General features: G+C 37.9%; 1 protein-coding gene across 1 annotated transcript in view; it reads left to right on the top strand.

The window, feature by feature from the left end:
• The first annotated feature begins 7,616 nt into the window (after nt 1-7,616).
• GRM7 (glutamate metabotropic receptor 7) overlaps nt 7,617-26,535 on the top strand; it is a 163,061-nt gene continuing 144,142 nt past the window's right edge. Inside the window, exon 1 of the mRNA XM_053468590.1 lies at nt 7,617-8,250. Within this exon, the coding sequence (XP_053324565.1) occupies nt 7,756-8,250 (495 nt within the window). The 5' untranslated portion in view covers nt 7,617-7,755. The remainder of the gene's footprint in view (nt 8,251-26,535) is intronic.

Raw genomic sequence — 26,535 nt, 5'->3', positions numbered from 1 at the left:
AACAAACTAATTAACTTTCTCTTTATTTACTAAGCTCTGAGCTAATTACTCCACTGAAGGAGAACCTCGCAGTCTGCCATAAGCCACTCCTGGTCTGTATCATTTGCATGTAATTTGTCAAGCAATCGGTTTCACCAAGAATCTAATGACAAGAATCGCTTTGGTGCTCCTGAGCTTAACAAACAAGCTGACAGCTTTATCCAAAACAACGGATCTTCCCTTTTTTTTTTTAAGCTGAGCTGGTAAAACAAATCCAATGTAAATCAAGAGGTGGAAATTAGCGGCATAAGCCTACCTAAGCCAGATAGATAAACTCTCTTTCTAGCCTAGATAGGCTTATGCCACTAAACCACTAAACACGTCACTGGACATGGGCTCTATGGGCCAGTGCCGCAATTCTCTCGAGGTGGGAGCTGGAGACAAACGACCGTGACGGTTTATTATCTATTCATGGTATATATATATATTTTTTTCTTATATCTAACCCCTTTAGCAGTAAAATATGTTGTATTTATCTCATATAGGAGCTATGTCAAGTATTTTATTCACAAAATATGTCTTTTAACAACTGAATTTGTTTTCATTCATTTGGAGTTTTCTTTTTTATATATTTTTTATTATTATTTTATTTTTTGTTTCTTTCCATAGTAATGTGAGTTCTTCTGGAGACTGTCACACAAATAGGTGACTTATTCACTGATCTCTAAACCATAACGTGCGTTGGTTTCACAAAGTGCAAAATGTTCTTTTTAGGGTTACAAGAAATGGCAAATTCTTTAAAAAATAAATTAAAAAGGCTTGTTCACCTGCTCGACAGATGCCATCATTAAAAGGGTATATTCCAAAAACCGTTGGTTAAAGCGAGTGAAACATTTCAAACCATGAACTCATCATACGTTATGATGAAGGGTCAGCTCCGGGGTGGGGGTTTCCCTGCAGTCTTTGCCCTGTATTATATATATATAGTGTGCTTTCTTACAAAGGGCGGGTATGTTGGCATTTAGTTTGTGTTTTTTATGATTTGGCATTTATGTAGCCGCAGATCATCTCACGTTGTGCAAGGTCAATGTGTAATACGCAGTTTCTGGTGGCCACTGAGTCACTTGTACTTTACAGCAGCTGAAAAGTACCTCCTTGCTCCAATGACTATAAGAAACAGATGCTTATTTCACACCCAGAGCACCATACAGCGTTTGCATGAAACATCTGCTTTTTGTGCTGGCTTTTATCATCCTGGTTTGATATTCACAGCTGCCAACATCCTTATTGCGATGATGCTCCTTAAATGAAGAGCTTCATCTTTTTCAAAACAGCATTATTTAATAATTGGTTTAATGGACAAAAAAACCCATAAAATGGTAAATATGGCAAACATCCATGGTTATTTGCAACCGCTCACTGTGAATTGGGACTCATCCTATAACATTTTCTGGGTTTTCCAACATAGCCTTGGGTTTTCATGTTCCCTAAATGGTTTATAGGGATACTTCAAATAGACAATCAGGTGAGGGCTGGCATGGGGGGCAGGAAGGGAATGGCTCCATGTGGTGCTTGAATGTGAAGTTTTTAAACCACTATTTCTTTTTTATATGCTTTACTTTTGCACTTCTTAAGACATCATGCTGGGAAAGGCTTTTTTTAGGCACAAGACTCCAAATATATGGAACTATAATGGAGTGCAGAATAGAAAGTCAACCCATCAGATGACCACACTCAACAATCAAAGCTGATGTATTTAAGGAAAACTCTTATATCAGAGATAATTGAATCTAGAATTGAAAACTTTTTTATTTCATTATTCTTGTTCTTTTCTGTTAAAGGTATGCAATATAAGTCTTAGTTTTTGACCCAATTCAAATTGATATCCTATGATCCCCCAGTGAGCATTCTACTGGAATCCTACTGTCACCCACGTAAGAAGTTGTAACACATTTCCAAGATTCTACCTACATTGTAAAATCGTTATCCCAAGTTTGGGTGAGGCATGAAAATGGCATTTCACACTCCTCTGCCTTTTGGTCAAGGTCATCAAGTGTAGTGCCTGTGAGATCAGGGAGGTCATGGAGACAGGGATATGCTTGGAGCACCTAGGAAAGGTCAACCAGGGAGTGCAACCTGTGTTTTGTGGGTGACATTTTGCTGGTCTGGTCAAAGCATCAAGCACTAATCCTGGACCCTTCATGCTCTTTTATTCTGCATCACAACCCTAGCCTATGGCTGGTGGGTGTAGGGTTAGATCTTTCACCAGTCATGGCCTAAGTTCTGGTAACAGCTTTGTTCACATGCATGTGTTTTTGTTGTTTTGTTGGACGTGTTATATGTTGATTTGGAATGCAAAGGAAATGCAGCAGTAGACCCAGGTCTCCAAAGACATGTTTTTATGGTGGGGGTGGATGGCTGTGCTTTTTGGCCACCACTTGTTTTTCAAAGAATTATTATTATTATTATTATTATTATTATTATTATTATAATGAAGACCTGATCCACAGGAAGGAAACAAAGGCTGCATATCCCCATGTTGGGAGTAAAGTTGCAGAAAAGACAGATTATGGTTCTGGTTTGCAATGTGGCCATATCACTTTGGATCACTTTAACGTTCATCGTTAGATGAGGGCACCAAGATACCTTGGGCTTCTAGAAACAAATATGGAAATAATAACGATAATTAATATACTAATAATAAATATTAAATACTATATGCTCGTTTCAATAAAAGAAAAAACATTGATCGTACATGGTTGTTATTTTATTTTGTTTATATATTCTGTTAATGTATATACTGCCGCCTAATGCAGTTATATTTATAGCATATACTGAGGGTGTTGTGTTTACTAGATGGAAGAGTAGAAGAGATATAACGTGAAGAGCAGCCTGATTCTGCTTATCACACCTCTATACCAACAAGCATGCTCATCACATATGTTCATCAATACCAATCCAATTAAATTTTCCCATTGCACTTTACTCTATTTAGTCTCCAACATTATCCATCTGCTGATGAGTGTAATGTGGACAGCATTAATGTGCTAATCTCCAGATTACTTTCACTATTTTGTATCTAAATTTAGGTAATTGTGTGATTTCTCATCTTTATAGACCCAGTGATTTTTTGTTAGCACATTAGTACACACTTGATGTGAAAAACTTATTTATACTTCAATATGTATATATGTGTGATTTATTTGTAAATTGAGATCAATGTTATTCCTAATAAAGCCTAATAAAAGGTGTCAACTTTAAAAAAAAAAAAAAAAGCCATCGTCTCTTGGGCCAATACGGCTACACACAGCTACTCTTCTGGCATTCCATATTACACATATTTTCTTTTCTTTATGAATTTAGCCTTAATGGGTTTACAGAAAAACATGTACATCTCCATCAGTCACCTTCCATCATATAAAGGCATGAAGTGCATCAAAAAGGTAACTGGGTTGTGGTTCTAAAGGCTAATCCTACCCAAAAGCCCCAAAACTGAAAATCTGTCAGAAAAAAAAAATCCAGTTAGTACACAACGATGGCTATTGTTTAAATGGTGTTAAAGAATGGAATGTTCAACCTTTACGAGATCATGCCTATGGAATAAAAGCCAGAAATCCATCTCCTTACTCTTATTATATATGTCTTAGTATTCTTGGAACTAGACTTGTGATACATAGGAAAACTGATAAAGCTGTATTGGTCAAAGAGAAGTCAACAGTAATACCCTCTAATGGGTCAGTATTAAAGATGGTGCAGCGTTGCATACTCTTTTGGGACTTCTTCTTCAGAATCAGACCCCTGTGCTCTACAAGGCTCATGTTATTCTACATCTATTCCACTTGGCCCAATTTAATGTATGGCTTTCAACTAAAGCCTCCATATTAGCATATCTGTGTGCCTTTGTCTGCTCCTCACACTACCAGTATTCTTTATGAAGTCTATGTTGTTTAACAGCTACATCAATTGGCTTCTATGCCACAAATAGCACCAAATTTGTGATGAAACATCACGCTCATCTTTCATATTTTTTAATGCTCTCAGTCATGGTACTGTAACAAATCAACCATATCCAGTGGGAAATTCACATAGCAGATGTACTTACTGAGTTTGTTATATGGACTCAGGTCTTGAGGCTTCATGATTACTGGTCATTCATTGAAATTCACCCCAAAGAAGAAACATCATGTGTTTCCATCCCAGGTATTGACTAACCGTGCAGCAAACAGGGCAAATCATTTGAAATTTCTCCGCACTCATCTTCAGCCACACTCCTACCCAGTCTCTCTGCTCATCCGATGATCTTCATCTGTCCTCTGCTCTGATTTCTACTTCTTATACATGCTTACAAGATTTCTCCCCATCCCCTGGTATGCCATAACCCAATCACCCTTTCCCTTTATTATACACTGCTTGTTTTGTCTTGCTTACCTATATATGATGGCGCTATATAAATATATATACACTAATAAAAAAAAATCAAATTCCACTGATGGGTTTATTTCTCCTACTATGTTTTTATTGGGAATATTGGACATAAGTAGCTGGGTAATGCTAAGAAGTGAGATCAATGGACACGCATGTCATTATTGTGAAGTAGAGCCTCTTCGTAGGTGAATGTGAGTAAATGTAATTGCCAAGCATAGGATCAATGTGTTGTACTTTAAAACCTTGAGTTGTTAACTGGTTTCATTTAGATTGATCTGTCTATTTCAGTAGTTTGCTGTGAAACAGGTGTGATGGGGCAGTGGTTAATAGCAAGGGGGCATGGGTCCAAAATTACACAGGCATGCACTTTATGTTGAAAAGACAAAAATGTCAACTTGAGTCAACAGAACTCCACCTTTACTTTGCTCATGATGATCTATTTAAAACAGGGAAGTGAAACAATATGATAATTGTAACTCCCTAAAATAATTAACTTTTTAACAATTAAGCATTGTTTTAAAATATAATATAATATAATATGTATACGGAATCCACCATTGCAGTCTCTTAACTTTGGTGGCATTCAGCTTCTCCAACTTGTGTTCACCTATCATATGGTGCTTCCACCTACTACGGTTATTGGGTTCCCTAGGGGGTGTTTAGGGATATTTGGAGATATGTGCATTTTTGTAGGTGGTTAACAGGAGATACAATCCGTCAAAGAGGAAGAGCAAGCGTTATGACCTGATAGTAAATGTTATGATCTGTGTTACTAAGATAATTTTTTTTAAAAAAGGGGGATTTGTAAAAATATTGAGCACATTACAGTTGAGACGAGGGGAAGAGGAGATTGTTAAAAAAAAGAGTGGTTCAAGAAAGCTGAAATTACTGTCAAGAAACACTGGCCAGGTATAATATTATTATAAATCACACAGCAGCTTCCGATCAAATCAATCTTAACATCTTGGCTCCTGGAATTATGATAAGCATTATACTCCCTGGACTCTATATACATTTAAAAAGTAGACATGATTTGATGGAGCTCATATTTATAGCTGCCTTTCTTTGTCAGTTTTTTTTCAGAGTGTCTCTCCATAATAAATGCTCTGCTGTTCTATGTTATCAGGATTCATTAATCATGCAGCAATTTCTACGTTCATTAGCGATATCGCAAATAGTGTACGTGTAGCCCATTATGCAGATGACACAAAGATCAGTTCAGTTGTTCATTTACGGACACAAGTAAAATGGTTATTGATTTACAAGAATTAGAAAAATTCGCGAGAATTAATTGTATGAACGAAAATAATGAAGTGAGTCTAAAAATGGCCATACTAGATGGGCCAAATGGTTCTTATTTGTAGTCAAATTCTAGGTTTCTAAGGTTTTTAGAACACACAGCTAAAGAATAGAATAAATAGTGGTATGTGACTAGGTCATGTGTAAAACTGTATGACATCACAGGGATCATATAGCCCCATGTTTTTTAGAAAACGTTTTTTTGTATTCTACATAATTAGAACATAATTCTCTTGGTTTCAGGCAAAATATAGATATTATATTTCAAAATGCAAGTTAAAAGAGTAAGGCATACTAATATTTTCAAATACTGTTCATAATGAAAGCCCTTAAATATTATAGGGACCTATTTTTCATAAAATGGCTAATTTTACCAGATTTTACCCAGATTTTTACCCAGATTACCCAGATTTTTTTGAAAATACTTTATTTTCTAAACAAAAGGTACCAAGTTCCCCAGAGGTGGACCAACTCTTAAGAATTGTGCAGGGTTAGGTTACCTGTTTGCCCACGAATGTCCTATGTACTGTAAGGTTTGATATTAGCCAAGGAGGTCATATTAATTTCTATAGGTGTTTCAGGAAAATGTATTGATGCTCTTAAAATGGAAAAGCAAATGTCACTCATGCCTTGATAATTGTGAACATCAAGCAGATGAAAATACAGAACTAAAATGTCAGCTCTATAGTTCTGTGACATGTTCTTTCTCTATATAATAGGAGCTATATAGTAGGCAGAGTAACTGGACTCCCCAAGTCTGTTGGGCAACTTGACACAAAAAGAGGTATTTTTTACCACCACCAAAACACTGTTTTCCTACTAGAAGTAAATTAATATATTCCAAAGAGGATTCGCTCATTTGTGGTTGTACTTTAGTAATGCATTTAGGGTATATAGCATGCCCAGGCTGTTAAAATACACATTCTGCATACGTGTCTGGCACATGTGAGCAAGGATACTATTATAGGAGAGAGAAGCCTGAAGAATACTGGACACTATCATGTCAGTAGGGAATCATGGAGCACCTGTATATGTCTGAGTATAAAAGACATAGGTGTAAGTGTGCATGTGTGGGCACAGAGCATGGAATTTGCATGCTTTAACAAAAAATAAAAATATTGTGGTATAATTGAAACTTTCTTTTCCCACCAAGTGCAGAACCTCTATTTCTTGAACATATATTGAATTTCCACATTATATGTTAGCAAAAACCTTTCTTTTTTCTTTTGTTCTCTTTCTTTCTTTCTTTCTTTCTTTCTTTCTCTCTCTCTTTCTTTCTCTGTCTTTCTGTCTTTCTTTCTCTCTTTCTACCTCTCTCTCTTTCTACCTATCTCTTTCTTTCTGTCTCTTTCTTCCTTTCCTTCTTTTCCTTCCTTTCCCTTTCTTTCTTTCTTTCTTTCTTTCTTTCTTTCTTTCTTTCTTTCTTTCTTTCTTTCTTTCTTTCTTTCTTTCCCTTTCTCCCTTTCTTTCCCTTTTAACTGAAACAGCCTTGCCTAAAAAAAAACTGTGACAATAACCACTGGGATAGTTACTGTTACCATTTATACATTGGGAGCATCATGATGATTCTGTAAGGAAGGGTATTCACTCTATCAGACACACTGCCTCAAATTGTACAAGACTCAGTGCCTCTGATACTACAATCATTTAAAGCCAAGAAAGTGTTAATCATTTCAAGCTCAACACATGCAGTTTCCTTGACCTAGTCAAACATTTTCATCCAGTCTGCAGAAGAAGAGCAGATGCTTCATGTTGAGCACTGCGGACAGTGTCTGTCTCATTCAAACGGGTGGCAGAGGAGGGTGGACAGGAACCCCCAAACACCCAAGAACATGACATAACACGCAGGCTACGTGATGACATGAGGAGGGTGGGAGGAACTGGCTGAGAAGGCAGCTTTAAAACGCTGGATGTGCAGAGGCAGCCACTGTGCTGTCAGAGGCAGCAGAGGAACAGCAGAAGGAGGCAGCTCATCTTCTACTTACTGGTAACCTCTTATTTGGCAGACCACCTCCCCAGCTGGAGGACATCCTCTCCCCCATAGGGGCAGCCATGCTGACTCTGGGGGGCGCTTGGCTCTTATACCCCTGCTGGCTGTGCTGCTGGGTTTGTCTAGTGCTGGTTTCTGGACAGGAGCTGTATGCCCCCCATTCCATCAGGATAGAAGGAGATATCACTTTGGGGGGACTCTTTCCTGTTCATTCCAAGGGGCTCCCAGGTCTGCCTTGTGGGGACATCAGAAAGGAAAATGGAATACATAGGCTTGAGGCTATGCTTTATGCATTGGACCAAATCAACAGTGACCAGGAGCTTTTGCCAAATATTACCCTGGGGGCTCGGATTTTGGACACTTGCTCCAAGGACACCTATGCGCTGGAGCAATCCCTGACATTTGTCCAGGCTCTTATCCAGAAGGATACCTCTGATGTGCGCTGCACCAACGGCGACCCTCCAGTTTTTGTGCGACCGGAGAAAGTAGTTGGAGTTATTGGTGCATCTGAAAGTTCTGTGTCCATAATGGTTGCGAATATTCTGCGACTTTTCCAGGTAGGGCTCCCCTTTTCTCTGGGACTCTCACTGTCAGTGCTCTGCTCAGTGTGATGCCCCTGATTATTTCACATGTTGCTCTTAATGTGGTCAAAATCAACTTCGCATTATCTATCTTGGATAGCTATTAACCAAATCCATGTTCTCCGTATCTTCTCTTTTTTCCTTCCTCTATATCTCTGTATCTAGTTTCTTTCATTTATTTATCTCCATCTTCCTCTCTTTGCTCCATCACCCCCGTTCAGATTCACATGTTCTGCTCTCTTTTTGTCAATGATCCAGTATTCGATATATACAGTATATATATATATATATATATATATATATATATATATATATATATATATATATATATATATATATATGTGTGTGTATACTAAGACCCCATGCGATTGCCTGTATGTGCTTGGTACTGAGGCTGCTGCCCTGTCCTCCATCTAAACATATTCACAAGATTGTTCTCCATAACTTGCCCCAACCCCCATCCTACTCCTAGTATAAATGATCCTCCTGTTTATGCTTTTTGACCAGTTTCTAAGTGCCCCAGGATCAGCTAAGGGGTAATTTAGATGTTAATGACCTAGGCTCCATGATGCAGGTATTCTCTGTATGACAGTGATCATGTACGTATGTATGCATGTTCAGACATACCAAATAAAGCATTCTATAAGCTGATGCCAATCTAGCTCACAAGCAGAGAATGCTTTGCTTTGGGTTGAAGTCCCTTATAGTCTTTGTTTGACGAATGCTGGCAGTTATCATCCGATCTGTACAAGTGGGTGTATGTGACAGAGGGTGGGTGCTCAGTGGGGTTTGGGGTGAGTGCGTGGGAGTGTTCTACTGTGTATGTGCACAGGAGTGAGCACTGCATGAGTGTGAGTTTGTATCACAAGTACTTCATCTGAGATAAAATCCCCATCCTTTAGTGTGTTAGATGTTTTACTGTTAAATGCTGGTTTATCATCTCACCCCTCAAGCCTGGGTTGGAAGGAAAAGGTCAATTTGTTATCTATTGAATAACCTTTTTTTTCATCAATGGGGCTCCACTCATATGGCCATATCAAGGCTGGCACAATTCTATTAGTGCTCTTGGTTAACCCGATCTTGATCAGTGTTCCAGCCATGGATATGAAAGGGTAACTTATAATGTAGGGAGATAAGCTCCGCAAACCATATGGAACATAACGAAAAAGATGTTGATATGTTTTAATAATACATAGACTTAATAAGAAAGATGAGTATTAGCTCAGGAGAAAATGGAGTCTAAAGTCGAAGTTGATACCTTTTATTTACCTATCCAACATAGAAAAAGATGTTAAGTAAGCTGAAGAAAAGACCTCTGAGGTCCTGAAAGCTTTTTGTAACTTTACATGATTTTTTTTTTCTAAATTAGCCCAGTAAATGGTAATAATTTAGATTAACATATATTCTGGGAGGAATCTAATTTGGTAGCTTTAGTCCAATTCAGATTCTCAAACTATATAGTAGATGCTTACAGATAGATTTGAGCTGAGGGTCTGTTTGTCTTATAATAAGTGAAACACACCCAATATCCATATAGCCGGCATCGTTGACCATCAACCCTAAATATCACTAGCAATTCTAATATATATATATATATATATATATATATATATATATATATATATATGTATATATATATATATATATATATATATATACATATATATATATATTATATATATAATTAGGTTGCTAACACCCCCACGCCCCAAAGTAATGGCCCATACAATCAACAGGGAGACATGCATCCGCTATGCATGGTGTGGCTATGGTGTAAGAGTTCCTATTCCAAACCAATACACAAATGTATACCCCCAATATAAGGTAGCTATCCCCATATACACATTCATATCCCAAATATATGCTAGCCAACCCAATATACAAATTCATACCCTATATATATCATGTAATGATAGGCAACATATTTTCATGCATTTTTGGTTAAAAAAAGTAAAATGCTTGCTTATCTTTGCTGCTATCCCACTTTTTTAAGTAGCTTTCCCCCCACATAATGTGCTCATTAGCCAGCACTGCATCCCCCAGCCTCCCTTTAAGAATCAACAGCCCCACTTTATGAAGCCCCCCGAGCTCCTCACAGGGCAGAGACCGAGGAAGCCCGATCGCTGTCCTCGGTGCTGAAGTTTACCAAGATTAACGAGCTGCGGCTCTATGAGATCGGGGCGTTTACTCGGTCACGTTATCCACACATACGGCCGCAAACACCCAGATGCACACTAAGTACCGACACCAACCCGTCATTATAGAAAGTGTAAGCATTACATTTTATACTGCACAGCACCCGTGCTTTACAGCTTAATTCATAAAATAGAGTTTAATCGACCAGTTATTTTACAGCCTGGTCTATAGTCCATGGCAATAAAAGATAAGTGAATATCCATTAATAGGAGAAATGAGATTATCACCTGCAGATTTTGGTGATGTAGCTGCCACTCTGCTTTATGCTTTAAGCTAAATCGATATAAGGGCTCCATTACCGTCCAGTATATTAAGAACCACCTGTAGTATCAATCATCTGAGGTTTAAAGATTCAGGGCTTCCAGAAGATATTTAATCAAACACTTATATGTACTATATATATATATATATATATATATATATATATATATATATATATATATATATATATATATATATATATATAATATCATCACGTAAAGTGTATTTGATTCCCCCCACCCATGCATTCCACCCACACACATACACACCCATACACACACACACACACACACACACATATATATATATATATATATATATATATAGGCATATACAGTTGTCATATTAAATACTCCATTCACTGCACATATTTCATCCATACAGGTATTTCATATGGCCAGAAATATGTCTTCCTTACAGTTAATCTGCAATAATTAATGTGCAGTCTATGCAGATGCTAGTGGACTGGTAAGCATTTTTACTGTCCACATCCCTGAAATCCCAATCAATGCCCCATCAAGGGGATTACTGGCCACACGAAAGAGCCTATGACCCCAGGTATATGGTAATGATAGAGTTAAAAAGGGTTGTAGATGGTGGTCATTCATGTATGCGGATTGTTCCAATGGAATAGTCTAGTTTATCGTGTCATTGGAATACAATACAATAACCGATTTATTCTGAAAAGAGAACACATGCTTTATTCATGTTTTATTTGCGGTTGTAATGTGATACAATGTATATAAAGCGACCGTATTCTAAAATAGAACGTTAAGGGGTGTTTGTTTTGAAACATATTAAATAACAATCACACCTGGTGTAATGTACACTCGCAGAGTGACCCGTAGCAGTGATACAACACACAGTAACACCTCACAGAGCTGCAGTGTGTTTGTGGGTTCACCATCAATAATTCAACACCTATAAGAGTAAGTGCACTTTCTGAATGTGCTCATCATTTCACTGTTAAGTAACCTCTGGAGGACTGCTCTTTATAATGAGACAGATCAGTAATTCCTGTAAAAAAAAATAAATGCTTCACTAGACAGCTGAAATATGTATGAGAGCAGATTTCGGAGTAGGGTCTGTCCTGTCACTGCTAACCCTTGGAATACCAGGGTGTGTGCATAGCATTGCACGGGGATGAAAGGGTTATTGAGATCGGTGTGTGAATTGCCTGCTGCACATTTTAAACTGGAAATCTAAGCCTGCATGAACATTTTTCTGTTGGTGCTTTAATATTCCACTTCTAACATTATAGACTTTATACTATAGGTTATACCTCTAGATTTTTCTGCTTATTGATTTTTTGTAATTCAAAGCTTGGATGAGATTTCAAGAACATAAAATATGTCTTGATTTTTCAAACAGTGTATATATTTCTGTATTTCCATCATTTAAGTAGATTGGTTTAATTTCTAGTATTTATTCTAGCTCCTGAGCATGATGGGGGTTGTAATCCACAGTGGTTGAGTGGAGTAAGTTACAGCACCCTGGGATCCAGGGATGATTAACCCTTCATGGGGTGTCATGTTTTGGGTGTATCTTGCATCCCTGTATCTGAGCTCCCCTTAACAAGCCCATAGAATTTTGTTGATTCATCCCTTCTTCTTTTCAAACAGCAATGGAAGGATCTGATCTTTCCTTTTTTAACTCCTATGATGGCTGTGCAGCTGAGGCTGCCTTGCTTGGCTCCAGAGTTTTGTCAATGGTCAGTCTGCATTCCAGCTCCATTCAGTCTCTCCCCCTCTCCTTTTCGTTTTCCTATTCCTTATTGTAAGGGTTCACTGTCTTGCAGCCTGTAAACTCTACCCATTAATCACTACACACTGGGATCCACACAATAAGAAATCTCCCTGAGGTCTGCAGACCAGAAAAATAATGTTAATTTCCCCCTTTCACCAGATGTTTGTCCATTTTTTTGTGTAGGAACATCTTGATAAATGCTTACTTTTGATGGCATGAATTATAAGCCAATGGCACTTTAATTCTGCTGACATCAATGTCATCAGAGAAATATGGCAGTAATATTGGATACATTTAACTCTATCAGCGCAAGCTATTGCATGTAATGGCTGGTATGAATTTTAAGATTTCTTAAGTAAACACAGAATATCTAATTCACTATTTGTATTTAGAGCTTTGTACTTTACATAGTGATATCTAAAGATGCTGTAATTATATATTTAATAATATACAGGTATGTTCTATATCATCATATGCAATGACCATTAAAATATCTGAAATATGGAATATCATACTGGTCTTACTAAAAGTATTGATTAATGGTCAGCGGAATCCCTGTGTCAGTTCTGGTCAGTGGCTGGCTTTCTGGTGAAAATCCCTTCCACATGGCCAATGAACATAGGCATTTAATGCTTAGAAACAATCTTAAACACTCTGTTGAATACTATTAGACACCCATCAACACTTAAGCTGACAGATGGAACCCAGAAAGAACCCAGCACTGGATAAAGTCTTGTTGTTCTTTTGTTGTTAGATATCTAATGATGCATATTCTTCAAATGGATCATGCAACTGACCTTCTACTCCCTTCTGGATCTTTTCACATACACACACAGAACTCTCGGATGCTGCAGATTATGGAAAAGGACTAAAATACAACTATGAAAATTTACCATTAGCCAAATTACTCCAATTTGGCTTTGCATAACCACTAGTGTACAATAAAGCACATACAGTACAGTATAATAGGTTTTCCCTCTTATACCAACTGCGAAAAGACTCCTATTGTTCTTAAAACAAGAAATAAATCAATAAATTATACATGTTTATAAATAAACTGAAATGAAACAATAGAAAATAAAATTACTAAATAATGAATAATAATTCTTCCACAATGTTAAGTCTAGCTGAATGACAACGGCTCTGTTCAGTTAATAGGCTTATTAAATAGTCTTTTCACTTAAGACAATAGGTAGTTGATAGGACATCAAGATAATAAAACTTCATTCCTGTTTCAGTAGCCATTTTCAGTGGTGACATCAAAAGCTGACTTGTAGTGCCAACGAAGTAGGACGTCTGCCATATCATAGGCTGGGGCTTGTGGAAGATCCATGGTAGAGAAGTCATCATTAATCCTTCAAGTGGATAATGCTGTGCCTGTATCCCAATGTAAAAACATTTCCCAAATCAACAGTTTGGGGCTTCCAGACGTTTAAAAAGCTGCTATCCGTACTCCTGCATCCCATTGTATTCCTGTCTCTAAAAGGCATCATGAGTGCTAGTTTTACTGGAGTATGGATAGGTGATCAGAACTTATTGTGTTGGACCACATCTTGTTGGCTCTATTCTTGATCAGTGAATGTATTTGCCCTAATCTACTACTTTCTATCAATATCACTATAATTCCAGTAGTTAATTGTATTTGGGGGGACATATAGTATCTATTTAGTAATAATAGTAATGTAATTATTAGTAATCATTAGTGAATTGTGATAGATGCATTTAAATACGTAAAACAAAGTAGAGGAGGGGAGTTTATTTCAAAGAAATGTTAGAACTAGAGGCCATCATTTAAACCAGAGGGTCAGATGTTTAGATGTAATGTAAGGAAGTTTTACTTTATTGAGAGTGTGGTGGATAAGTGAAACAGCCTACTATCAGAGGTGGTAGAGGCTAATGTAGTGAGGGAATTTAAACATGCATGGGGTAGGCATATGGCTATGCTAGGTTTTGGATTTTTGAATTCTAGTGCAATACAGCATGCTTTCTGAAAATGTTGTTTTATTACATTTGAAGGTGGAAGATTAATGGAACAGCCTCCCAGCAGAAGTGGTAGCGGTTAACACAATAAGGGAATTTAAACATTCGTGGGGTAGGCATAGATGTATCCTGAATCTACGATAAAACCCAGGACTGCTTAAGGTCTGAGTCTTTACAGAAGGAAAAAAGGCATATTAGATGGAGCGAATGGGTTTTAAATTCTATGTTTCTCTTGTTTCTCTTACATAACCTGCAATATTATTCTTAAATATAAACTTTACTCGTAGCTGAAGACTCTAATTGTTCCACTAACTTTATGACAGACACGTTTATGCACCTTCACCACTTTATCTGTTCCAAAAGCAGCAGGTCCCCATGCTAAAGAGAGGGGGTAAGTAGCTGCCAAAACAATTTATCATTGTTAAAACTTCCATCTGATAATTTCGCCCTCAGCAGGTGAGTTGCTAAAATGTAATTAATAGAGCAGAACCCTTATTAAAAACCTGAAGGTGAGGGTATGCATTTTAATTCCAATTTCAGAAATGTATCAGAAAGTGGATTTAATGGCCCCTAAGAACTGCTTAGCTTGTTCTGTGTGCTTTAATACCGCGGGATGTATTTGACCCTCAGCCTTTATTTTATGGTCTGGCTATAAACTCATATTTTGTAATATCCCTCCAAGGCTCCTGGTAGCTGGAATCTCAGTTTTTAACATATCAAATGTTGTTACATTTTTGGTTAAATAGTTTTTTTTTGACACAACATTTATAGTGATTTCAATATTTGAATTGTAGTTGATTTTTTTTTGTTTCTGCGTACAACGGGGAAGGTTTTATTCACTGCACTCAAATTCTAGGTATATTTAAGGAAACAGGATGCTCAGATACTGTCTGTGAAGCAAAGTGCAACAGAAATTGTTTCCCCCAGACAGAAAAGCAGCCATTTATGTTTGGTGCCGTTCAAATATTGTCAAGCCCTATACACGTGTCAGTGTTATCAAAAGCTCTGTAGCGTATTAGGAGATATAAAACGCATGGCATAGGCATATGGCTCCTGAACCTAAAACAAGACCAATGAGTCTTTACAGAAGGTACATGGGCAGACTTGATTGGTCAAATGGATCTTATCTGCTGTCAAATTCTATGTTTCTGTTTACAATTTATTAAAAATGATTATAATAATTCCATAAATTGCTTCTCATTTTCTTATTGCAGGAGTGTGTATGTGTGTGTGTGTGTGCATGAATGTATGTGTCTGTGGGGGGGGGTACGTCATTCTGATTAGATGACCATTGGCTTTAAATTGGTTAATCCTGCCACACATGCACATCAACAGCTGAAACTGCCCATTAGATCCATTTTCGTATGTGTCATCAAAGACGTCACCCTGGACCATGGATGACAAATCAACAAATCCATGAAATGGCTGGCCATGAAATGTAAGAGTTATAATCCAATGCTGTCTAGAAGAAAAGTACATGCCTTCACTAATGGATTCTCAAGTGCTAAATTGTAGGGAATATTACATAATAAGCTTTCACCTGTATGTTAATGCTTAATACTGACAGTCTTGTGGTCAGTAGTAACACTCGATGGAAGGAATAATACTCCACTGATGCAGTAATTGTTCTTTTTTCCCCAGCTATGTGTGCACCTTTCAATGCCTGATATGAGTGCTTTAAAATCGTCACTAAGAGCCTATGAGTTACAGTATAATGGTAAAATAATTCCGTTAGAATGGAAACTATTCCTTTTTCCTCCTAGTGTTTTTAAAAGAATATTTAAACTTGGTACTTACTTGAATACAAATGGATTTTCTGATGGTTGCACGCATAGATAGCACATGATGGCGTCATATATATTGTTGCCTGTTTTTCCATTCTGCTTCCACGTAAATAGTTCCATGACTTTCCTTTACATTCCGACCGAAATAATGAGTGAGATTTTAAATCAGGTCTTACAGGTGTGAAAACCGATCTCCGTGTTCCAAAAGATCTGTAATGCCGTTAATCTACTGCTGTTCTACGTCACAAAGTTACCAGTAAACTTTAATGAGCCAAGTACAACTTTTGTTTTATAATATTTAAAAATATTACTGTTTATGTCAAAAATTACTGCTTGTTCTCTAAAAATATATTTAATGGTGTCTTGACTCCACATTAGTGTTGGCTTCAAGTAAAAATCACACACCCCTGAAAGAAGATGACTGCGGAAGATGCTGGTTTGTGCCCCAAGTCTTGAGATATATAATGTTTTGTGATACCGTGAATGGCTTTGGAAACTCAGCTCTGGAAACTACTTTTATCTTTTTTTTATTAACATTACAAATCTTTGAAGCTAATAAATGGGGAGATTTTAATAAAGGTTTATATCCATTTCATGGACAAGCCAAGTATCTTATCCAGACTGCCCATTTTCCCAATGTAAACACTCAGACCTTAATCAGTTCTTGGTTTCATCTTATACCGCAACATCGTATATTTGAAAAAAAATTGTTGCCAATTATTTAAGGATAATGACAATATCAAAGGAATTGTTTCATTTTTGCAAGAAGAAACTCTTGTGCCGACTCTATCAGCTTCCATGGAATAGCTATTTTGTATCCTAGTCTGCTGGGAGGAGGTCCTCTTCTGGGTCACTAGTCTACTGCAGAAAGTACTTTGGTAACGACAGATAAAAAAACAGATCCCTGCCTGTCCTAATCAATGTTTGTTATGGGAGAATGTGTTGATACTGACTATTCCTTATTTTATATGCTGCAGAATTCCATAAGACAGAAGTGATAAAATCTGTCTTTGAGATTTACTGAGTCTTCAGCCAAAATAAAAACCTCTCCATATTTTGTTTCTCCAGAGAAAATGTGAGTGACTGAGGAAGTCTTTCCGCATCACTCGGAAATAAGAATGCCTCTGACACATCTGGGTCGGTCCTTTGGGGAGACCAACATACTGGTTTTATGTGTAATTATGATATAGCCGAGGCTGTGGAAAAAAAGAAAAAAGTTTAGATCACAAGAGATGGAAATTAGAAAGTAATTGATTTACCAAGGGTCCATTATCAGAAACATGGAACCTTTTGGACTCTAAATGCTGTGAATTCTAACAGCTAGAAAACCAAAGTATCAGAAGCCATCTGAACATACTTAGTTCATGACGGCTGCTCTCTGTACCACCTAAAAGATTGTAGAGCCAACCTTAAGGACTGTCATGCACCCAATGATTTGTTGTAATCATAATATGGTCTATAGGAAGACCATCCAGATGACCTATGATATAGAGAGCCACAGTCTTCACTCAGCAAAACCCAAAATACACAAGGCCACTGTTGCAAAACTCCAGTCCTCGAGGGTCACAACCAGGCCAGGAATTCTGTCTATTCTTAACAATGAGTTAAGTTGATTTTTAATTGAGATCATTCTTCTCAAGTTGGAATATCCAAAAACGGTGGCCTGTTTGGTTTGCAGCCCTTGAGGGATTCAGTTGTGCATGAGACTATGGGTTTTCACTTAAGGATATATTAAGTGAAAAGGGATTTAATCAAAAGCTATTCCTGTGACTGCTGATGAATATGATCCAAGAGCAATAGAAAATCATCTGAAAGATTCCCCCATTAGGGTCAGAGCTGACTCAAGGAAGGCTTTTCCAACATGGCGCCCTCCTAGTGAATGTAGCTATGAAAGCTTAGAAGGAAATGCCAATCTCTCACTGTTTAATAAAAATATCCCCTATAACTTTGCTTCTGCAGATTATCTATCTATCTATCTATCTATCTATCTATCTATCTATCTATCTATCTATCTATCTATCTATCTATCTATCTATCTATCTATCTATCTATCTATCTATCTATATATATATATATATATATATGGGTCACCTCTGATCAATAAATTGTTGGGTATTAGACCAAACGTGAAGCTTGATATAAACCAAAGCACACAACTTGCTAGTTCTATTGCAAATTATAAAATATTTAGCAAACAGATGCACTCACGATCCGTATTGTGTCTTACTTACAAATATTCTATTATTTATTTGCATGTCAGGAATATTTGAGCGAGTGGAGATAACATACCCATGAATGTATCCTGCACGAGGGGTTAAATTTACATTTTTAGAGGCTGATGATGAAAGCACCAAGCTGGCAGCCGCCCCCTTCTCATCTGCCCTCTCACAAGGATTCACCAGTTCCCTGCCAAATTTCCTGTTCTGTTCTCTGCCGCCGCACAGGACGCCATTAACTGCCCATGATACATGATTAAAAAAGTACAGTTACAAAGCAATTGAACATTGTGAACATGTCACAGGCGTATGACAGGTTATGTGAGGGCTGCAAGTTCTAGAAACACTGATATAAGGAGCATGATTGCTGGAAGAAAATTATAAAATGTCAGCCCATATGAGCTTAGCCGACTACTCCACTTAGCTGTATTATGATATTTAACTGTTTGTACTGCGATGGGGCATTGAAACTGAGAACAGACCTCATGCTCCCATCACAGAACTTCAGAAAGGTAAGAGATAGGGAGAGGTAGATAGTGAGAAGGGGAGAGATAATAAGAACATGGAGATAAGGTGATATAGGGGTAAGATAATGAGGAGGAAAGAGAAAAGGGAAAGACATAGATAAAAGAGCAAGATAAAGAAAAGGGGGCGATAATGAGGAGGGGAGAGATAGGAAGAAAGGGGAGAGATAATGAGAAAGGTGTAAGATTGGGGAAAATGGAGAGATAGGGAGAAATGGTAGAGATAATGGAGGAGAGATGTGGGCAAAGAGATAAAGAGAAAAAAAGAGAGAAATAAAGAGGAGGAGATACAGAGAAAATGTAGAGTTGCAGATAAAGAAAAGGAAGATTTAGAAAAAGAACAGACATGGTGAGAAGGTGAAGTGGAAAGTGGGGGAGATAATGAGAAACGGGAGAGATAAAGTGAAAAAGGAGGAGCGATAAAGAGGAGGAGAGATAAAGGGAAAGGGGAGGAGAGATAAAGAGAAAGGGTGGGGAGATTATGAGAACAAATTCAGATATAGAAAGGAGAGATAGGAGGAGGAGGGATAATGAGAAGAAGGATTAAAGAGAAGGGAAATAGATGGGGGAAAGAGACAAAGAAATGAGAGAGATAATGAGAAAGAGGAGAGAGAGTATGTTTGTGTTTTGAAAGTGTTTGTATGTTAGGGAAGCAAGTGTAAGCCAGGATGTTTATGTGTAAGGCCAAGCATGAATGTGCGTGTGTGTGTATGGTCAGATGTGTGTTTATGTGCAGAATGTATAAGGGTAGAGTGTGTTATATGTGTTTTTTTGATAGTTTGACCATAACTGTTACAGGTTAGGGTCTTAAGGGTGGGCATGAGACTCAGAGAAGAGACCACTGTGGGTGCAATCTGGGCAAGTCCAGTCTCTGTTAAATCTAGGTGCTGCAGCAAATCCTGTGGGTGCAAGGCAGACATATCTGTTATTTCTCCTTTATGTTGTCTGGCTAAGGGTAGAGCCTAATGGACAACACATTGCTGAATTGTAGATTTTACTGGATTCTTAATGGTGCATGTCCTTTTAAAATTGTCATTTGCATAAATCATATTCAAGTCCAGTATTATAAAGCATGCAATATGTATGTATGCAATATGTAACCGATCAGATGGATTATGTGACTTGAAGTGTTGGGGGACAGATTGGGGACCTATGGTCTGATAGATCTTTTTTTGTTGTTGAGACCTGACTGTATAATTATAGAAGGTTTTTGTTTTAAAAAAGAACAGTTTGGGCCTCAAGTCTAATTAACGACATAATTATTCCGTATAATCATCCACTAATTACAGTTTGCAAGTGACGTACCACAGAACACTAAGGCTTTATGTTTACACACTGGTACCTTATTGATGTCTAAATAGTTTCACATTAAAAAGGGCCACAGAGTAGCTATGAGTACAAAACAACATTTCTTTTTTTAGAATTCTCATTTTTTAGCATTTTCCAAGCTTGTAAATAAATCCACCACATGTAACCTATTTTACTTGGATCCCTACTTCTATGTTGTGACTATAGAAGCATTTTTTCTTAAGGGACAGGGTCGGAATCTCTAACATTCTTATTGGTGGGCACATTTTGGAATGGCATGGCAGGTGCTTTGTCCAGGGTCCCATCTGTTCCATTTTGGTTGGGATATTCCAACAGTCTGGTAGATGTTAAGCTTTATTTTGAAGTGAATTATGCTTCATTCAAGGAGTGACATCATGAGGCACCTCAACAATGTGAGCACAACGTGATATAACCCTAGTTCCACTCTCCAATGACATCACTGCCACATTCAACCTCAACAACAAAATGTCCTGACAACACGCCCTGACAGTCGAATAATTAATTCACTACTTAGTATTTCTGAAGTTAAAGGACAGACATACTTAGTTGTCTTCTACATTTTCCCGAGATGGGCAATAATTTGTTTATTGCAAGCAAAACATTTTTATAAACATGGTATAGTCATATAATAAAAGGTATTGCCGGTTATGGATTTAACCAGCATAGAGATAAAACCCAGAGATCTTGTCATTATATGTCCATATATGCCATCATATCATAGATGTAGCGTTGTAACAATTCAATTCTAAGGCTTCCAGCAAGCACTTTGATACCCTGGTGCCTTGTGTAGAAATGCTTCAATCTGTATTTCACTAAGACGATCACAACATGCTTCTGGTATTCTAGCTAAAACTGAGTTCCATGCTGGAATCTTGTGTTCCAGAACTACGGTTTTCCAATATGTACATATTTTATATCTGTAGTCTGCTGTAAGAAACTTATTTATTCTTTATTACATGTCTCTTTTGGCTAGATGGTCGCTCAAACTGCCCAGATTGTATATGTATATATATATATATATATATATATATATATATATATATATATATATATGTTGCTACACTGAGTATTTTCTACTAAAGAGTCTCTTAGGAAGTATTTTTGGGTATCCTGTTAGACAATCGTCCCTCTGCAACCAGATGTCGCTCTTCTAAAAATTAGTATTCTTCAGCGTCTGGTACATCCTCAAAAAGTAAAAAAAAAAAAACCCTTTTCCATATCTTTATCCTAGGGCTATGGGAAATTAGTAAACTAGGTGTCATTTTTATGGCTGGCGAGTCTTTATGACTCTAAATATAATGCCTATTTGCAATGTAAATATAGGAAACAAGGCCCCCAGACTGGTGCGTCGAATGCTAATGTTTCCAACTAGCCAAGCAATGCCGCTGCCATGGATCTGATGCCTCGGAAGATATTCAGAGCCTGCCCAGAGCTGCCTAAGGGGCACATATTTCATTAGATCTGCAGTAGCAACTCTGTGACTCTGTGCGCTGCTCACTATAGCGTCAATATTCTGCATTTCTGGATTGCATTCCCCCGGCCAATTCAACAATCTGAGCGAAAAGAGAAAGCTTTTCTCATCCCTTTGGCATGCTAGGGGTTAATATAAACTTATCATCTCAATGACATGTCCCGGTCTATTCGCTAGTTGTAGTCAATTTCTCCTCCTTTACGCTATCCTGTCCCTTCGACACCCTCCATAGCGGGCTTCCCCCCTCCCGCACTTAGGAGCACAATCTCAAGATCCAGATGTTAAATGATTGCATCGCGGCACAACATCTGTCACCCTGGTATTGGGTCATAGAGTAGAGCTGTGCTCCCCTTGCACAGAAGCAGGAGCCCCCCCGTAATCCCCCCCACACCACGCAGGTTTCCTTTCATCTTATCTCTGGCTCCGGGGCTGATATTGTGTAATTCATTTTATGAGACGTACAAGTGAGGGCACAGTTTGGATGTGCTCATTTCCGTTTATTGCCACACTACCCTGGATGCGGGCACATAGGGAGCAGGCAGTGCAATCTGGATCTGCCGTAGTGCCTGTTTAAACTCAGCAAAATGAAAGCAAGAGACAGAGTCTAGTAAACAGTCTGTGATATATTCTGTTCTAATTTTAAAATACCAGCTGATAAAAAAAAATCTTAAAATTGTTTTTAATTAAAAAGAATTACCAAGAATCAGACCTCTAAGGGATCCCTGAAAAACCACGAGTGTCAGTGAAGGACCTTGTTTTGGATATGTTGTCATAGTATCCTAAAAAATACTAGATTCCCATACCTTTTAGGTGTATCTCTTTGGGGCCCAAAATCCCTCTCTCCCTTTTTGCTTCCCTGATGTCGTTGATATCAAGTTAATCATTGAGATTGTCTTTTAATGTTTGGCTTCTCAATGTGCACCAAAGTGAAGAGGGAATATATTTTTGTTCAGCCTGTGTTGGTGCAGGAAGGGACCTTTTCATATGTGAGTCAGTCCGTTTCAGGAAAGGCCACTAGCACATTTTTAGTAGGATTCACATGGCACATAGCTTATGAAATATGTCAAAATGTCTACATATCACTCTCCCCACACACCAGGAGTGTGTGAAACCCTATTCCAGCTTTGAAATGAAACATTTCTGACCTCTAATACTTTGCAATGTATGCAAGAACACAGAAGAATTAGGCCTTCTTAGGGTTTGCAGGTTTATAACAGAACATCGTTCCTTCTAATCATAAACTAAACCAGTTCTGTCCAATTAAAATTACGTGCATTGATTGTCTTCTTCTTCATTGGTGAACTTTGTTTCAAAGACAATCTAGAAGAGCAATTTTTATAGGAAAAAGTCTGCAATGTATGGCTGCTAATACATCACCTCTCCTGTGAGGAGCTGCACATCTACACCACATCTGAAATACTGGAATTATATTGCAAACTAATTCATTCGACATAATCCAAGAACAATTACTGTGCTTCTGTGGCACCGATTAATAACCCACAGCAGCACTCCAGGCGTCTGTTCGACAGGGAGAGCGGCGCATTAACTACAGATCTTCCAGCACTTCAAAATTTCTCTGCGCCAGAGGCAGGAGGAGAGATTTAGAGGGGAATCTATGGGTGGCGAGTGAGATGCAGATACTGTGGCAATGATCCGTAAGACACATGCATTGAGGGGATCAGAAATGTACAGGGATTGTTATTTTTAAAGACAGACACATCAATAGGGTCTAAGTAAATGTGTACTTTATGCAAAGACAGAGCTGAGTCACCTGAATAATACCTTGCGTACGTTCGAAGCAAAATCTTAGAGTTAGTTTTTCTTTTAATTATAAATATGCCTTCCAGTCACCGTAAACCACATCCTAATCTTTTGTTTCCAGTAGCTAATTCTCTGCTTTTAATGGTTCTCTGTCACCTAAATATTATTTAGAGTGAGTATCTGGAGTATATAAAACATATATATCGTACTTGCAGAATTACAAGTGAAAGCCTAAGGAAAGTCGGCTAATTCTCCATCTGTTCGTGATCTACAACTCCTATGATTCCCAGCACGTCTTTGTACTGGGCTCAGTTTCACAACAGCCAGACGTTTATTCTTTGGCTATCCCCTGATACGGACCTACAGATGAAAATGAAATGTATTGGTTTCATCTCTATTGATGTGAAAAAAGATGCCAATAACAGTAAAACACTAAGCTATGGATTTGCTTGCATAATGCATATATTTCTTATATTTTATGTTACTATGGAGACAATGCATGCCTCTCAATAATGACTGGTTCATTTACAAGATTTTACAAAGATCAAACGGTCATCCATTCAGACACAAAGAAAATAATTTTCACTTAAAGCAGCAAAAAAGGGTTATTTACAATAAGAACAATAAAGATGTGGAATTCACTATCTATAGATGCCTATAAATATGGGCTGGATATTTCTTTAGCAGAAATGAATATCCCGGGATATAATGACAGGATTAGATATAGCCCGTTGATCCTGTAAGAAACCAAATCGCCATTTTGGAATTATTGTTTTTGCTTTTTTGAGGCAGAATTGGAAGTTGTTTCTAAGTGGGGAGCTTAGACTTCAGGACCAGGGTAGGACTGGTAATGACAAGGTGGTGGCACTGGCACTTTAAGGCCATAGGCCTCATAATGACGTTAAGTGTGGCCAAGGACTGGTGTGTCCGGGCATCTCCACCCAGTAATTGCACAACGCAGCCCCCCATCTGCCACCGGAGTGCGTTGTGTTCTTGGCCAGTGGTCCACAGGGCATTTTCCACGTGTGCCAGATAGACAGTCCAGGCCTGTTCTAGACCAGCAATGGGGTCTGACATGATGGGCTTTTTTCAACCTAAATTACTATGTTAAATGTAAATTCCAGGGTCTCTTTAATAGAGACTATGCCTACTACTGTTTTTTATTATATTATAATAATGTTTAACATGTGGCTTGACAAACGTGAGAAATGCGAGAACACAACCAGAATATCTTTGGTTAAATAGATTTTACCGTCTTGCCTCAATTTGGCTTTCATACGCATATAGACGCAAAATAAACAATGTAACCCTTACTGCGAGAGAGGAGTGGGATATTGTATTGCTCTCCCCAGCTCTGCAACAGTTAATAATATTATTCTAGAATGTGCAGACAGCCATATCCTTTATATTAGAAGTGACATACATAACTGTATTAGACTTACAAGATTACCCGCCATCACTGAATAGCGTCTTTGGTTTGGTTCATTGTGGATCTCTGACAGACAGTTTGCAGATTTCTTTAACTACGTCCAAGATATTATGAATTAGAGCAGAGCTGTCTTGATCTGTAATATAGGGCAAAATATTTATTTTAGCTAGTCTGAAATTGCTAGCAAAAAATGGGTCTAAAGCCTAATCACAGGACACCGCTTTAAACCAATATATATATATATATATATATATATATATATATATTCTGCCTCCATGTTTTCTGCCTGCATGTATATATATATATATATATATATAAGCATGACCCAGAGTCTCCAGGTGGAGGGCTGCTTCCTGGGTCTCTGGGCCAGTGGATGGGTTTGGCCACACCAAGCTCCTCCTACTCCCTTCCTAGTTAAGACTATATGGGCTAGCTCAACCCCTATCCACAGCTAGCCCCACCCTCACATATGACTAGCTCCACCCACTTGTAAAGCTGCTCCTCCAGAAAAGTGAGAACTCCAGCTAGCCAACTGCAAGCATAAACTGCTGGGTAGGGGTGGATGAGAAAGCTGTTGTACAAGATGAGCAGAGCCGTATCTTTGCTTGTCAAGCAGCATTTGAATCAAGCTGGACACATTCTGCTCATAAGAATGTCAACTTTTAAAAAACAAGAACCAGACAACTAAAAAAAGAGGTGTTTGAGCTGGCCACATCTGCTCACCCACCTATAGTGTGGGTTGAAGAATGGAGATCCTCCGACTTCCCCTTCTAGAAGAGCAATCAGCACTTCTTTCACCATAGCCCCTGAGAGACCAAATATTGTTGACCCTTGGTGGACGTTGGGTAGACCAGGCAGATCTCGATGTAAATAAGATGCCATTTTGTACTTAAAATTATCATAATGTATAAACAAAATCTACATTTTCAGTTGTAAAGTATTGTTACATTTACAGATAAATATATAAACATTTTATACGTAGAAGAATTATGGGTTTCTCTGAATATATTTTTCAGCAGACTGGGAGATATTTTTTCCTTCCGCAAATTGTGTTGCAACAGGAAGTGAAGAGTGCAGAAGATAATAAGTTCCCCCAGCAACGTATTCTCCAATCTCAAAATATCTGTTAAGGAATAAAAGTACTACAAAATGCTTTATGATAAAGCAGAAAATTGTGTCTTTGACGCGCATTTCGTGTAAGTAATGCTTCCTCCTTAGGTAAAATGATAATGCAAAATAAATAAGGAGAAAGGTCAATCCTTAGAAATGGAATAAGGAAATGTTTTAGAATCTATTGGATTAAACCATATTCATCTAAAATATGTGTATGGGTAAATAAGCACACACTGGCAGATGTGCGGATTTTGGGAAATGAGACAGATATATGAATTTGCTGAAAGGATGGTTTATGCTCTACCTTGTAGTTCAATCAATTTAGAGCCGTTACCAGCGGCCCATGGAATTTAAATGCAGTTATTGTGCAGTAAAGCCGCACATGTTCCAATCATCTGGTAATTTGCTGGTTGGGTTTAAGAGACGCTGTCACTTGCGCTGTGGAATTTAT

This window comes from Spea bombifrons, chromosome 6, assembly GCF_027358695.1.
Source record: "Spea bombifrons isolate aSpeBom1 chromosome 6, aSpeBom1.2.pri, whole genome shotgun sequence".
Lineage (NCBI taxonomy): Eukaryota > Metazoa > Chordata > Amphibia > Anura > Pelobatidae > Spea > Spea bombifrons.
The sequence above is the reverse complement of the archived record's forward strand: the minus strand, read 5'-3'. Positions and strand labels throughout refer to the sequence as shown.